At 47.6% G+C, this 16,722-nt stretch overlaps 3 protein-coding genes across 3 annotated transcripts; 1 reads left to right on the top strand and 2 right to left on the bottom strand.

The window, feature by feature from the left end:
• Positions 1-6,288: 6,288 nt before the first annotated feature.
• Positions 6,289-8,493, top strand: LOC112896917 (putative F-box/LRR-repeat protein 23). Its single transcript, XM_025965041.1, has 3 exons — positions 6,289-6,626; positions 7,437-8,131; positions 8,210-8,493. The coding sequence occupies exons 1-2, from the start codon at positions 6,289-6,291 to the stop codon at positions 8,086-8,088; spliced, it is 990 nt and encodes a 329-aa protein (XP_025820826.1). The 3' UTR covers positions 8,089-8,131; positions 8,210-8,493.
• A 3,910-nt stretch (positions 8,494-12,403) lies between these two features.
• On the bottom strand, positions 12,404-13,328 carry LOC112896916 (putative F-box/LRR-repeat protein 23). Its single transcript, XM_025965040.1, has 2 exons — positions 13,039-13,328; positions 12,404-12,929 (listed from the first exon to the last, which is right to left on the bottom strand). The coding sequence occupies exons 1-2, from the start codon at positions 13,326-13,328 to the stop codon at positions 12,404-12,406; spliced, it is 816 nt and encodes a 271-aa protein (XP_025820825.1).
• Positions 13,329-14,064: 736 nt separating this feature from the next.
• On the bottom strand, positions 14,065-15,561 carry LOC112897952 (putative F-box/LRR-repeat protein 9). Its single transcript, XM_025966357.1, has 3 exons — positions 15,259-15,561; positions 14,774-15,178; positions 14,065-14,673 (listed from the first exon to the last, which is right to left on the bottom strand). Exons 1-3 carry the CDS (start codon positions 15,288-15,290, stop codon positions 14,163-14,165), a joined length of 948 nt encoding a protein of 315 aa, XP_025822142.1. The 5' UTR covers positions 15,291-15,561; the 3' UTR covers positions 14,065-14,162.
• Positions 15,562-16,722: the final 1,161 nt, after the last annotated feature.

The raw sequence follows: 16,722 nt of genomic DNA, 5'->3' as shown, positions 1-16,722 counted from the left end.
ATCATAAAATTCAACAGTTTGTATGTTTTTCTTTTTCCGATTAATGTGGTAATTTTCGGGCCCTCTCGGACGAACGTGGTGACTTCTCTTAACACTCTCTTATTAATACTGAACTATACTATTTGTTAAGCTATTTTTCTTCCTAATTTGTTTCTTAATCGCTACACAAATCAACTACTATTTTTTCTATTTTTTATTTTTTGAATTTATCTATTTATTGGTCATGTTCGATATATACTCTTTGATCAACTTCTAATTTCCTTATATTTTTTCTTCAAATTTAGCTATTTACTAATATTATTCGATATGGACTCTTTGGTGATGTCCTAGTTTTTTTAATTTTTTAATTCTAACATAGTATTTATTAATCGTATCTAATATGGACTCTTGAGTTAGTTTAGACAGCATGGACTCTTGAGTTAGTTTGCACTGTTAGATCTTCATAAAATTTAATGGTGCAAATCCTTCTCTTTTTTTGATTAACGTGAGAATTTTTGGACCCTCTCGGCGAACTCGGCGAACGTGGTGGCTTTTTTAACACTCTCTTATTAATATAATAGATGATAGAGATTTGGTGTACAAAGTACATCGTGACATAACAATATCATGTTTCATATTGAGATAGTCATTTAAAGCATGAGAGAGTAGGTCTTCTGTTTGTTGTTTAAAAGACAGGAAATAGTATTGTGAGGCGCCAGGCTGAACAAACTAATACTAATTCAAAAATATAAAAGACAGGCTGAACAAACTAATACTAATTCAAAAATGTCAAAGACAATGTTGACATCAACACAGATGATACTGTGCACCTTAGTAATTTGGAATAGGATAGGAAGGGAATTGGGGGCTGTTACACAGGAGCAGCCGTGGGGAAGAAGATGGACAGATATTCAGTTCAGAGTTTTCTCATTGCTTGCCTCTCCACAATAAAAAGATAAAACAGCCCCCCTACTGGGCTGATGCACGGCTTTCAGGCCCAACTTGAGTCTAGTTTACTCCTACACTTTAAGCCCACAACTCCTCTCACTTAGTGGTTCGCAGTGCACTTAAAAATTCACAAATTGAATATAACAACTTAGCCAAAGTATATTCATATATGGAAATACACATGTGCTCCACGTGGAATATGGACCCAGAGATCAATTAGTGGTAAACGACATTGTGCCCTAGGACTAATTTGGTCGCATGGTATGCTTGATGTCTTTGAAGAATCTTGGAACTTTGATCTCCAAGAATCCTACACAGAAACGCGCGCTTTTCATTGAAGCTGATACCATAGCTGTACATGGTTGATCAACACTGTTCCTTTTCTATCTCTACATTCATCTTGTCCATGGGAATTTGGGAACCTTGATTAATCTTGTGCCTCTTGCAAATTTTAGGCGTGGAACGGCATGAAATATTTGTCCATCATCCATGCATTTGTAATGATACGTATCTCTATGCTTCGAAATTCTGGCATCCAACAAATTCAAAATAAAATAATAAAAGTGCAAATGTTCATAAAATAGAAAGTTGATCCCTAAATGTTCTAAATGATTGGCTAATTGCATTGCTACGTATTCGATTATTTTAGTCGACGTAAAAAAAATCCGTTACCGACATTATCCATGCATGACAAATCACATATTCGATATCGATTCACATCCGCGACTGATAAGCAGCTTTTTAATCTCTGGAATCTAACTAAATGGGGGCTATAGCGGCTACATTGTACATGAAAATAGATGTACATCCATAACCAAAGATATACTCCCTCCATCCTAAAATAATATGGCAACATTTAGACTTGGTTAAAGTTAAATATTTTTATTTTTGACCAATAATATCTCAAAAAATAATTAACTTTAGATAGAAAATATTACATATTATGATAGTTGGTTTCATTATCAATCAACTAAAATATTTTTTATGCTATCAATTTTTATGGATTTTTCATTATCATTAGTCAAAGTTTAAAATATTTGATTTAGAAAAAAATCTAAATGTAGCTATATTTTGAGACAGAGAGTACTATATTATGAAACAATATATGAGCAATATTTCATTATCCAATCTATTTTCACCCTAGTAGTCTTAAATATCAGGGCTGCACGCTCGATCTAACCACCCCTGCTTCTCTCCCCTGCCACACCACACGCCAGCGAAGCGATGCCCTCCTGCCGCCAAGGGCGGAGCCAGCTATATTCCTGGGTATTCCCAGGAATACCCAACAAAAGCCGGCGGTCCAGTTCCCGCGCACCTTTGGGTACCTGGCGTACGTGAGGGAACTCGGGCACCGCGGCAAGCTTGAAGATCGGTCGACTCCAGACGTCTTCATCGGCTACGAGGAAGGAGTCAAGGCCTACCAGGTGCTGGACTTGGTGACACAGTGTGTGCGCACAGCGCGCGACGTTGTGTTTGATGAAGATCGCGGCTGGAGCTGGTCGCAGGAGGAAGATGGCAACACCGGGTGCAACTCCAACTTCATCGTCGAGTACCTGGTGGAAGCTGCGGTGGCTGCAGAGGAGTCTGCGCCAAGTTTTGGGGAGGGAGGATCCGACCCCCTCGAGTACTTCTCCGCCCCCACGACCCCTCCTGGTATGTCTCTGAGTACTTCGAGCTCTATTTCGAGTACTTCTAAGGGGTGAGGCGACCCCCACGACTGCTTCTCCGACTCCCTCTACTTCGGCGGGTGTGACTCCGGGTACTTTGGAAGGCGCTTCAAGTACTCTTGAGGCCGCTCCGAGTGTTGATTCACCTCCAAGCGCTGCTCCAAATTCTTTCCCGACCTACGGCAGCAACGACTGCACCTCGACAACAACCACGATAATGCCCCATTGCACTATCGCACAATGGAAGACTTGCTTAGTGAGCCGTACCCAGGCCTTGAGCAAGTAGAGTTTGAGGAGGCAGAGTTGATGCTCACCAGCACGGGGGAGCCATGCTCCTTTGCTAAGGTGGAGCGAGAGGAAGTTTGGCGGGCGGCAATGGGCGATGAAATCAACTCGGTTGAGCACAACAAGACTTGGGAGCTGGTCAATCTCCTAGCTGGGCAGCAGGTCATTGGGCTAAAGTTGGTGTTCAAATTGAAGCGTGACGAGGTGGAAGAGGTGATCAAGCACAAGGCAAGACTGGTGGCGCGCGGCTTTGTTCAGCAGGCCGACGTCGATTTTGATGAGGTCTATCCGCTTGTGGCTCGCATGGAGTCAGTGTGAGTGCTTCTGGCCCTTGCAGCTCAGGAGGGCTGGACTGTCCACCACATGGACGACAAGTCGGCCTTTCTGAATGGAGATCTGAAGGAGGAGGTATACGTCAAGCAGCCCCCCGGGTTCGTCGTCCCAGGGGAGGAAGGAAAGGTGCTGCGGCTGCATAAGTCCCTCTATGGCTTACGGTAGGTGTCGCAGGCCTAGAACGCGAAGTTTGACTCGACGCTCAAAGCATTCAAGTTCAAGAAGAGCGCGCATGAGCCGCCTGCCGCTTCAGTTCGTTGTTAGTTGTTACCATACCCTAAATAAGACTCCTTCCTTCCTCCTGAAAACCCAAGCACTCCCAAGTCCAACAAACCCCAACCAGGCCATGCCCTCGCGCTGCATCAGCGGCCGCGGGCGAAGCCGGCGTGGGTGCCGCCGCTGCAGGGAAGCGGCGCCATTGGCCGCGGCAGCGGCGGTGGTCGAGGCGGAGGCGAGGGACTGGGCCGACGACCTGGGGACGGACCTGCTCCTGGCCATCCTTGGCCGGGTCAACCACGTTGACATCCTAATGTCTGCCAACCGTGTGTGCTAGAGCTGGCACCGCGCCGCGCGTAACGAGCCCACCCTAGCGGTGCGTCGTCATGCGCGGCGGCCACGCCGGGATCGCGCCCGGGCTCAACTGCTGCGGCGCCGCCTACGAGGCCGTGCGGCACGGCACGCGGCGGTGCGAGGCCTTCTGCGTGCAGTACGCCGCCGATGACGGCTTCCTCATCTACCTCAGCGAGATGTGAGATTGACAACTTAAATCCTGCCCTTCTAAATGATCAATCTGTTAGGTTATTAGTAATGTACTTAGTGCATAATCTGATTGGAAAATTTTATATGAACTCATGCTTTGATCAGATTTAAGCCTAGCCAGTCGCAAAATTATTATAAAGTTTAATATTAGCCATGTCAAGCTGCAAAATTGTGGGAAAACCGTACTCTTCGGTACTGTAGATGCTACTTAATTTGATAACCATGCTTTTGTTTTTTTTTGCAAAACCACCATATTTTTGTTGCTTTCGTAGAAGGAATCAGATACTTTGATTGACTTTGGCTTTCATTAAGGCCAAATCTTCTTGGGTGGTACTCTTAAAAGGAAAAATAAAATGCTCCAGCGCATCTGGATGATGCATATATACTAGCACATAACTAGACAACTCTGTATGCTATAAATTAAAATTGCCATTGTTATATGGGTCCCTTGTTATATAGCTTATTATGTTTGTGGTTCCTGGAAATTTAGGTTTTAAGATGTTTCAAAAATAAAATAGAAAAGATAATAAGGTAAGTTCTTTTGAAGCCACCGAATTGTGGATCATAATTAACACCCTAATGTTACTGTTGCAGGGCCCCCTATTTGAAGAGCCTTAGTCTCATTTGCAGAGGCAGTGAAGGAGCTCCCTCTGCTTGTCTCGAGCTATCACTCTGCGACAATGTTGGCGGCTCTAGGGTTTATAAGGTTGTTGGTGATGCATGCACACAGCTCAAGCACTTCAGACTGAGCAAACATAGTTTCGGTCCTGGAATATTAGAGTGGTGGCAAAACGTGGACAAGGATGTGCCCGGAAACCATCTTGGATAACTGTCCCCAACTGGAGTCCCTTGACATACGCCGCTGCTCCGACCTCAAGTGTGCCAAGATCAAGAAAATGAGGCTCCCTCATGACTCAATTGATGACTATGACCTCAAGGATCAAATGTTTACCATGAAAGTTAGCCTTGTCATGCCACATCTGAACCATAGAGTAGTACAACCTGCTTTTAGAGGCAATTCTTACCGCTACTTCAACCGTGATGATTTTTTCCCACGACTCTCAAGATGATGATGGACTGTTATATGCCCATCAAATATATAGTGTTTTTCTTTGTAGCAGTGGATTAATGATGCCATGTGCACACACAGTCAATTGAACAGTTTCCAATTCTACACAAAATTTGTTATTTGCTTGGAATTATGTTGAGCGGTCGATGCTACAAAAGATTTGCCGATTACGTTTATTTCAGGTTGAACAATGTTTGACGGTTTGTTGGGAGGATGAATACTTATCATGTGGAGCAAACTCAATTCTATTTTCTGCAAGCCAAAGGGGATGAATTGATACCTCATGTTTTAAAGCAAACTCACTTAAGCTACACTAAACATTTTTACGAAGTTTCTATGAAAACGAACTCGCTTGAGCGGTTTCTAGTTTCTAATCCCCGTGCTCCATCCTGTAATCGCTAATTGATCCCCAAAGCAACACAAGCCTCACAAATTTAGTCCCTTCCTCCAATGGAAAAGCAATTGATCTTGTTGTAAGCCTTACAACGGTGCAAACTCTACATCAGATAGTCGAGTAATTATTGGATGGTCCCATGTTGCCGCGCGAAAAGCTAAAGGCCCGAAGATGAGAATGCTAGCCCAACAGGATCGCACACTCAAGTGGGAGAACGAGACCGACTGCCGGATAGCTTTTCCTTGTTTGATGCATTGTTCAATCAAAGGAAAGGAAAGAAAATTATTACTCGCTCTGTTCCAAAGTATGCAACCACGTTTAGAGTTCAAAATTTGTCCAAAAAATTGCTTCTTTTGAGTTGTCTAGCTTAATTGAATGGATGAACGGATGGGAATCAACAGCATTGTGGTTGTGGCTGTCAATAGATGGCAGTGTGCACAATTCTTTTTTTTTAACATGGAGACATGTTTAACGAAGAGTATATTAGACCTTTTCACCACTCTCTTTAATTTTTTTTTAAGGGAACCACTCTCTTTAATCCATCAGTAAAATGCTAAAATAGCTATATTTTGGAACGAAGGGAGTATGTATTTTCTTAATGCGGACCTAGTTACGTCATATTTAGCATAGTAACTGTTGATCAAAGCATATCCTAGTCGTAATGAAAAGAAATACAGCATGTAAAATACAACGCAGTTTAATTTGGAAGTACATGATCACATTTAAATTTGTCTTCAACAACAATTGCCTAATTTTATCAAATTATAGTTTGGAAGTACAAAATCACATTAAAATACTATACGCAGCTTGTCACAAACCCTAAGCCTCGCAACCCCACGGGTCCGCCGCCAGCCATGACCTCCGGCGACCTGGGCGGGCTCATGGAGGCCGTGCCGGCGAGGGACTGGGCCGATGGCCTGGGCACGGACGCGCTCCTGGGGATCCTCCACCGGCTGGACCACGTCGACGTCCTGACGGCCGCCGACCACGTGTGCCGCTCGTGGCGCCGCGCCGCGCGGGAGGAGCCCGCGCTGTGGCGCCGGATCACCATGCGCGGGCGCGAGGGGATCTCGCGCAGGCTCAACCGCGGCGGCCTGGCCTGCGAGGCCGTCCGGCGCAGCGCGGGGCGGTGCGAGGCCTTCTGCGGGGAGTACGCCGGCGACGACGGCTTCCTTGTCTACCTCAGCGAGCAGTAAGAATTCCTGTTCGTCCGTGCAATCTTGAGAATTGATTTAGTTCACCTAGGTGTTTGATTCGATGCGTAATCGTTGCTAGATTGTGCCCGATTTGGTTGTCCAAAATTAGGTGCTTTCCCCCCATCTTTTGATGTTGCTGATGGAATTCAATTGATCTAGCCAATATAACTGTAGTTTAAGATACATTGTTTGGTTGTCATTAATTTTCACCCTCAATAGCATGCCTATAGTAGTTTAGGTGGCTCGGCAAGGGCTCCACATGCGAAGGAGAAATATTATGGTGGGTTAAATGTGTCAGATTATGTGGTGCTAGGTTACACAAATTTTCAGCACCGATTCATACAGGTTGAGTACGAGCAATGTATTTGCAATTAATGTCATTGTGCAGAATTGAAAAACCGCTGCTACATGTACTTTATTAAGTGCTTTAATCCGCAATCAAGTTTATGTTTGTGTTTGGACTTTAGAGACTGAAGCTAGCTGATGATTTGTTTGTCAGGTCATGTTTTGCAAAAGATAATATTTTAAGTGTGTGTGTGTGTGTGTATGACAAATTACTGGATTGAAGCAACTGTTTTACACTTGTATCCAACACTGGCATACTCAAAAAAGTATGGTTAACTGGTGTCGTCAACGTGATGTTTCTCTTGCCTGATCTAAAAATATTACTTAGTACTAAATGTCAATCTATTTTAAATGGGTTGATTTCAAAAGTTTAGTAGTGCTGAACAGTTTTAGATTGAATTTACTGAATTTTAGCATATGACACTCAATTAACGATGGTTAAGATTGTGCTAATTTTGCAGGGCCCCTTGTTTAAAGAGCCTTCGCCTCATTTCTTGCAATGGTGTCACAAACGAAGGGGTTGCTGAGGCCGCGAAGGGGCTCCCTCTGCTTGAGGAGCTTGAGCTTTCTCTATGTGACAATGTAGGTGGTTCTGAAGTGTTTGAGGTTGTTGGCGAAGTATGCCCACAGCTGAAGCAATTCAGACTGAATAAAAAACGTTTTGATGTTACAGTGTGGGTAAAAGAAAATTATGTCCAAGGGATTGCAACTATGCATGGGCTACGAACCTTGCAGCTTTTCAGCAACATTCTCACAAATACGGGTCTAGAAACCATCTTGGACAACTGTCCCCATCTGGAGTCCCTTGACATACGCCACTGCTTCAACGTCGGCATGGACGAGACTCTGCTTCTAAAGTGTGCCAGGATTAAGACGCTGAGGCTTCCGGATGACCCGACTGATGACTATGACCTCGAGGTTCAAAGCCCTATCAGGACATATGTTCCTCGAGAAGAATACATGTGTTATTCTGATTGCTGTTATAACCGCTATGAGGACTCAGAGGACTCCGGGGATGACTCAGATTTTTATGGTGAGCCCTCCCGCTACGAGAGTGACCTTGACAAGTATGAGAAGATGCTTCCGTTGAGCATGCGCACGTTCCTGAGATGAAGACCATCTGCAGCCTGAATTCCATGGAACCGCCCTGATGCTGGTACATACGTACATCCTCCGCTAGCACACCCATGTGCTTTGGCTAATAAGCTTTGTTTGATTTTTCTTTTTTGTGCAGCATGGTGGAATCTGTTTCAGCTTGAATCTCTGCTCTCATGTTCGTCAGGTGAATTGGTCCTATGATCCAAAATTTAGCTCACAATGAGGTGATGAATAATTCTCATGTAAACATTGCTGTGTCCTCTGTTCTGAAGTGAGCTCCGTCTGAATGTTGTGAAATAAGTACCAGTTTCTAGGTTATTTGTCGAAAACATCTGAACTTGTGTGTTGTGGCTTGTTCCTGTCGCCTGCATGGTGTGCAGTACACGACTGTATTCCTTGGAGAACGCTTTATTAATTTTCTCTTGCCACATTGTGTTTTTTATGGCTGCGGCAAAGGTTTTCACGACCAAAACTAGAATTCAGATTTATCTCTTGGAGAGTGCTTATACGTCTGAGATGTTTAGGTCCATCTGTTGTGTCTCTGAAATACCAAAGTAGGAGAAATCTATGTGTTGCCACAGGGGCGTCATGAGGATAGGGACCAAATAACTCTCTAGTACGCTAATGCAACGCTGCAAATACAACAGCTTCATCTGAGATGCATCAGGCACTCAGGCCTCTATGTGTGCTGCCATGCCATGGCCGGCAGCCGCCCGGGGTGCTCGACAACGGGCAGGTATGGCTGCCACCAGCAGACCTCTCCATACTGGTGGTGCGCACCTTGGGTGTAACAGGTCTCGATATGGGCAGTATGGCACAATGTAAAGAGATTTATCATACAAGCTCATCCAATGCTGATAGGGATCTCATTGTTCCCACAGGACGCGCAAACGTCATCAAATATAACACATTCTGACCAAACTGATTCAGAAAGAAAAAGGATGCATCTGAAACCATAAAATTGAATTGATCATCGTAGAGTAATGATAGGTAATATCCAAGACATCATAATACTTAAAGTTCATCAACATCCTCTCTAACATACCTAGTAAAAAAAATTCGTCATACATGTCGTCCGATTCATAGCCTTCTTGCGGACCATATTCTTCATAATCAGAAGAGTTTTCATCCGAATCACAAGGAAGACACAGATTTTTCACCCTAGCACATTTTGCACGCAGCTCCTGATCCATCCTGCCAATGACAGAACCGCGTAACATGGAGAGATTCCAAAAGAGGACAACTAGATGGCTGTCAGTCCTGCAGCGGTGAGGTTATAGTGCAGCAATTCTGAAGAGCGTAACTCAGACAGCACTGGAATCACATATGCTTCTTCATGATAAATGTCCATGTCGTCATCATAGTAATTGCTGTCCAGGCATACACCCATGATCATTCTGAGTTTCTTGAGATGAGGGCAAGCTTCACATATAGCTTCAAACAACCCCTGAGAGGCACGATCACTAAAATACGAGTGAAATGTCGACATCTTCAAGAAGAGGAAGCTTTTTGAGTAGTGTCACATCCAATGCTACTTTGGATGCATCGTCATGTGAGACATGTAAGATTTTCAAAGAAGGTGCTCTGCATGAAGGAGTGCCCTCAAATTAGAAGGGATCGGATATACTGGTAATGATTGTAGCAACTTAAAAAACATATGTGTACAGGGCGCCCAACTCCCTCCAATCACAGATGTATGTCACTTGGGGATTTATACTGGACTACTGGTCCATCATTTTTATCTTTAGCAATGATGAGTTCCTAAAGAATTACTTGGACACAAAATGCTAGATAGACTTTGGCTCATTATTAAAATACTACAGTAATATTTGTGAAATGTTTTTATCACGTAAATTTTTTTATCCGAGGGAGTAGATAAGACGACACAGTTCTTCATGACGTGTTTGCAATAATATAATCAACTGGATTAGTTATCCTTACATAACTAAGATAGCGAAGTTCACAAAACTTGAGCACAAAAAATCTAAACCGTGTAAACTGCCTAACAGTTCACGTTTGCAGTAGTATATAGAAGACTATTAAAATCTCGCTTAAGATCCATAAAAGAAAACTGTTCGTACTGGTACAAGTTTAGACACAAAAGGAAGATAACAGTACAGAGTTCAGCTTTAGATGAATGTTCTTCTCTGATGTTTACGGTAGCGAATGTGTGAAAGAGCTAGCACGGATGGATACATACCTCTCAGCCAAATAGAGTAGGAAGTCATCATCGCAGGGACCCGAGAAGTGCTCGCACTGGCCAGCGGCGCGGCCCACGGCGACGCGCGCCATCGCCCGCCACGGCTTCGTGGTGGACGACCACCGCCGGACCGTGCCCATGTCGACACAGCGCCAGAGCTTGGGCTCGCCGACAGACACGCGCTGCCACGCTGAGCAGGCGCGGTCTGAGCCCTTCATGATCTCGCGTGTCCCCGGGCAGCGCCGCCCAGTCCCTCTCCGCCATGGACGACGCGGGTGCCGGCGGCGGCAAGGCCGCAGCAGGTTTCTTGCGGCGACCGCCGCTGGAGGGAGAGGGCATCGCTGCGACCTGCAAATCTTGGTCAGGTGTGGAGGAGATTAGGATGCCAGAGCTCAGAGCCAGATGCTGTTTTTATGGACATCTGCAGAGTCTAGACGCGTAGAAGACGATGCGCCATAGCGTCTCTCCGTATTCTGGACCGTTCTTCAAAGCTGCATTCCTGTTATTAATGCTAGGCGCTTGTACATCTTTCTAGGAGCCCATTTGGCAGGCTCCAGAAGCGGCTCTGAAATTGGCTCCTGTTGGAGCCCTTCCAAACGGGGTTCAGGTATTCAGCTTCTGAAGCTTCAGAATTTACACTCTGGAGCGATTTAGTGGAGGAGGAGCCACAAAACGTGGCTCCGCGCGGCTCCAGGAGCTTCTCCATCTCGCTCGTCACCTTTGCCCCCCTCCCCACTCGGCGCGCGCTGCACCTTCTCGCGCTCCCTTTGCGCGCTGCGCCTCCTCGTGGTGGCCGGAGCCCGAGGCGTGGCGCGGCCGGCCGCCAGCGCTAAGCTCGAGGCGCAGGTCCGAGGCGGAGGAGGCGGCCTGCCGCGGGCGTTGAGGGGCTAGGGCTGGAGCCCGAGGGGCGGCGGAGCACGGCCGTAGGAGCATGAGGCCACGGTGGGCGAGAGGCGGAGGTGCCAACGGTGTGGGTGGAGGAGCCGCGGCAAGAGAGAGAGAGGAGGAGGGAGGAGGTGCCGGCGGCGTGGGCAGAGGAGCCGCGGGCCGCAGCAGGAGGGAGAGAGGAAGAGGGTGCACGGAGGAAGAATGGATAAGGAGAGAATAGGAGGTGTAGAAAAAATAAGAAGGAAAGGAATATGAAGAATTGAGAAAAAAATAAATAGATAAGGGTAGTATGGCCATTTGATATTTTTCACTATATTAAACAATAGGAGGAGCTATTTTGCTAAATATTTTTTCAAAATGGCTTCAGCTTCGCCAGAGAAGCCAGAGAAGCCATTCCACCAGATGAGCAGATGAGCCGGAGCTGGAGCCGTTTTTGGAGGAGCCAGGAGCCATGCCAAACAGGACCTAGCTATGTATTATCTCTATCTTGTCGGCTGCGGCATCGTGTTTCGAGCTTCGCAAAAAACTTTATCCGCCCCTACATGTCTGCCTTCATGTTTGACACCCTCCTACTCTGTCTGAGACTCCTCTGAATCTCGTGAATGTAGCATATTTTTCAGAATGATGCAAAAACAAACACATCATTACAAACACGTTGTTTAAGAACTCTCAAAATGTAGCATAAACAACCTACTGCAAACTGATTTTATTAGTTTTGCTGTACTTATGTAAGACGGTACAGAACTGATTTAATTACGTAACATTTGTAGCGGAGTTCAGAGTTGAGTTGCTTCGGATGCACAAGGAAACTCATCACTCAAGACCTCTCCTTGATAACAGACGATTTCATTTCCATTGATGCATACACACGATTGGTGATAGAAGCAGCTCAAAATGTACTTTGGCTCTGTTTTTTGTTCAGTATGGTGGAATCTGTTTCATTTTGACTCCGTTCTCTGGCGCCACTGCAAGGCCATACACATAAAACTACAATATGGCATAAAAATTCTACAGAATGCATGTTGAACCCTGACTCCAAAATAAAGCTATCCTGGCAGCACAACGCAGAAGGGCCTCACTACAAAAGAATGGTCGTCCCTGACAACAGTTGATCCCACTACATATAGATCCAAACACCATCATTATTGCAAACAGGATGACTAGAAAGTACATACATGGAACTTTACATTACAAATCTAAAGTCACTAAAGGGGAAGTTGCCATGTACATGCACGCTAAGGATCAGTCATCCATCTCCAAGGGCCCAGAAACTTGTCTTCTGACCGGACCATTACGATGAAATCTGTAAAGCTTCACTGATTTACCAGGAAGAGTCAGATCCTTCACTCTAGCGCATTTCCGCCGTAGCTTCTCATCGATCTTGCCACCAACTAGAAATCCAGTAATGTGGAGAGTTTCCAGTAGAGGGCAATTGTCAAGGATTGCTCTCAGTCCCTGGGTAGTCAGGTCACAGTGAAGCAATTCTATGGAGCGCAAGTCATGCATCGGTGCGATTCCTCCATGGATTATCTCCAAGGCCACGCCATTGCCATTGTGGAAGTCAAAAGACTCGCTGCAGTTCAGCCTGAGTTTCTTGAGACGAGGACAATCTTTGCAGACGGATTGAAGCAAATTCTCAGAGGGAGTGCTGGCAAATGAAGGAGAAATTTCAATATCCTCCAGGAGAGGTAGTCTGTTGAGCACCGAGTTCAGTACTTTATTTTGCGCATACAGATGTTTCACATGCAGGACTTTCAAGGAGGGTGCTCTGCAGGAGGAAGAAAAATTTCCAGATCGATCACAGTTCATATGTACACTCGATCAGTAACGCTAGCGCTGCCCTTTAGTTTCGAAAATGGATTTCAGAAAGGGCGTACCTTCGAACCAGGCAGAACAGCAAGTGGTTGTCGCAGGGCCCCGAGAAGGCTTCGCACTCCCCGGCGGCGCGATCCATGGCGGCGTGCGCCGCCGCCCGTCCGCCGGAGGAAAACGGCAAGACCTCCGTGCCCATGTCGATGCGCCGCCACAGCGCCGGATCATCGACGGCGACGCGCCGCCAGGAGGAGAAGGCGCGCTCCGCGCCCCGCATGATCTCGGCGGGCCCCAGCATGAGGATGACGGTGATCAGGATGTCCGGGGCCAGCGAAGCCCAGTCCCTCGCCGCCATGGCCGCGGAGGCTGACGAGCGAGGGTTCTTGAGGTGGGGGGAGGAGGCCATCGGTTGTATCCTGGACTGGAGATCTTGGGGCGCTAGAGAATAGGAAGCGAATAGGAAGACTCGGATCTTGTTAAATGGAAGATTAATTGCAAACACCCCCTGAGATTTACTCAAAGTTTGGTTCTCTCTCTCATTCTTTTGCCAGTAGTTTCTCATTACTGACAACTCTTGTCTAATTAAACAAATGATGAACCACTATAATCACAATTATGTTATAGTTTGAACCACTAGTCTCCCTTCACAAATACTTAGCAACTGACTTTACATACTGTCAGAGTTCGATCATTGATTTTCTTGCATATTTTATTGTTCAAAGTTTAGTCATATGGGAGGCCCCAGAAGGCGATGAACTGAACTGCGCCATGGTCCACTGCGGCGCGCACCATGGGGCGCACGCACGGTGCTCGCCGGCCCGGGGACAGCATCGGGAACGTGCCCATGTCAAGGCGGCGCCTCAGCGCAGGCTCGTCAATGGTGACGCGCCGCCACGCCGCGCTCGCCGCCCGGGGACAGCAACGGGAACGTGCCCATGTCAAGGCGGCGCCACAGCGCAGGCTCGTCGATGGCGAATATTGAAGCTTAATTTGGAATTTTTGTATAGTTTCAGCATAGGTATACCTGTATCTTGATTCTTGCACGAATTATTTCATGGAGAAAAAAAAGGATAAATTGACAAAGTCTCTTGATAAAAAACTTGGTAAACATTTTGAGATACCACACGGACGCTTTACCACAGTAGTAGTTAGGCTAAGGCAGCGTCCACAATAAGGATCATCACATCTCTCAATAGGAGTCCGAGCCGAAATCGCAATCCCTTAAGCTGAGAGATTCGTACTCGTCGTCAACATCAACCTCGCGACGGCGGGGAGGAAGCATCAGCGACTTGATCCCGGCGCACCTCGCCCGCAGCACGTCGTCGGCGACGATGTTGAAGCAGTCCATGAGGTCGAGACTCTCCAGGCGAGGGCAGCAGTCGATGACGGACGCGAGCTCAGCGTTGGTGACGTCGCTCCCGATGAGGACGAGGGTCCGCAGCTCGTGCATCGCCGCAAACCCGAGCGCCTCCCCGGGCTTCTCTGCGAGCAAGGAAACAAGCATCCTCTTGCACAGCCTGAAGCGCCTGAGCCGCGGGCATGCCCGGCCGGCAGCCTCGTAGACGTCACGGCCGCCGATCCTGTGGCACAACGCAAGCAGGAGGTCCTCTAGCATAGGGCACTTGTTGATCAGCTGCGTGAACCCTTGGTTGGAGACGCCGGCGCACGAGATGAGGCTGACGGTCTTCAGAGCGGGCGACCTGTGACATTGTCGAATTCGTTCAAGCTGGGTGTATTCGAATTGGGATTAATTTACGATGCTGATGAACTTTTTGAAGGAGGAAGACGATAAGTTGGTACCTGTTGCCGATGTACTCCAAGAGTTGATCGGTAACGAACCGCATGGCCACGAACACCTCCAGCTGCCCACGGGAGCGGTCGACGGCGACCCTCGCCATGGCGCACAGGACATCGCGGTTGATCTTTGGCTCCACGGGAGAGGCGCGAACTGTGTCGTCGTCAACGTCGACGATGTTGTCCACCACCTTGTGGCACGCCATGACCACGGACCGCCACAGCTCGGGCAGCTCCGCTGCCTGGAGCCAGGAGCGGCATACGAGGCCCGCGCCCATCAGGATCTCGATGGCGCCGAGCTTGACGAAGACAGACACGAGGGCGTCCAGCGGCAGCTCCGACCAGTCCCTGGCCGGCACCGGCCAGTCGCCTGTTCCTATCGGTGGTGCATCGTCCATTCCCTCGCCACACCTGATGAAACAACACAGACAATTGCTAGTAATTCACCATCATCAGCCTGCAATCCATCTTGCGACAGCCGAACTCCGTACCTTCGGCGGCGAACCGGCGAGGCCATCATCATCCACCACCACCGTACCTGCTGCCAAGGAAGGAGATGGAGAGCTCTTCGATGTGACAATGGAAGGCTCTTCGTTCTTGGTGGCGCACTAGTTTATAAAGACGAGCAATCGAGAGGCTTTTCAGTCCCGTCTTGCTTAATGAGAAATTCCTCGTTTCCTGTGAGAATTAAAGCGCCACTTCAAGGCCGGGCACAGATACAAATGGGATGAGCAAAGAAGAAGACGAGAGGTTCGGCGTGCTCAGCCTTCATCATCACGCGGCTGCGAGGTCTCTTGAGTTCTGGCCTTCTCCAACTCTCTGTTATTATCTTAGGTTTTTTATTCGGATCGGAACTGATGATGTCTCGACTCTCCACACAGATTCATAAAAGTGGAAAGCAACGCAGTCTGAAATCATGATGCAGGCATGGCATGCACAATAATTTAGGCCACTAATGTACTATATGAGTACTTACAGCGTCACATATATATGTAAATGGAAGACAAAAAATTTATTTTACTACATATATAATACACTTTGTCCGCCTTAACCTGTGAACAAATATTAGTCTCGTTTTACCCCCTAATGTGTCATTTTTTCTCCATATAGAGGTAGAGTTTTAAGTTCAAATTAAACTTTGTGAGAAGATGGAGAGCATGATGCCTTATGTTAGAAAAATACATTAAGAATTTTTCATGATTGTTTACAGAGGTTAGAAATATTGATCAGAGAGAATATACAATCTTACTCAGAGTTCCGAGAATACAATAGCGCTCTCTCTCTAGTTTCTCTCTCTAGCGGAGAGCCCCCTCCCCAACCGCCGGTGACCACCCCGGTCCCGGCGGCAGCGGCCCCTTCGGCCTCGGCGGCCACCTTCCCCTCGAGTGTTTGCCCTGGATCTGGTGTCCGCAGTCTCCTGCATGTGCTGTGCTCTTCCAGATCTAACGAGATGAGTGAGGACCTGCACTGGCTCCCCCGCCCGGGCTCCAAGAACTGCAAGCGCCCTCGTCTCCCGGCGTCGCAGCTGCGGGGGCGCGGTCGTCCGGTGCGTCGGATCGTTCTTGGCATGGATGCTGCTGTCGCCTCGAACTCCGGAGGCCTTGGTCGCTTGGCAGCCTCCGCTTCAACTGCTTCGTCAGGCTCGACGTCCACAGGTCGGCCATACTCCAGCCCACCGTCGATCTGCGGGGCCTCGCCGGGGACCCCGCTTCACCGACCCTTCCTGCCCCCCACTCCCGAACGGCCATCCTTCCCGGCGGCCGCTCCATGTCACTCGCACGATACCTCGCTCCGTGGAGTTACAGGCTGAGGAGGATGCTCTGGCGGCGATGGCCCTGGTCGTTTTGGTCGATGGCACACGCCCATTGCTTGCTCCATATCAGGTGCGCCGCTACAGTCAAGGCAATTATGGCCGTCCAGGAAGTAGTTTCAGCTTACATCGGCACTGGCTAGAG

The sequence above is a fragment of the Panicum hallii genome, chromosome 6 (assembly GCF_002211085.1).
Source record: "Panicum hallii strain FIL2 chromosome 6, PHallii_v3.1, whole genome shotgun sequence".
Taxonomy (NCBI): domain Eukaryota; kingdom Viridiplantae; phylum Streptophyta; class Magnoliopsida; order Poales; family Poaceae; genus Panicum; species Panicum hallii.
This window is presented reverse-complemented; position numbering and strand designations above follow the sequence as displayed.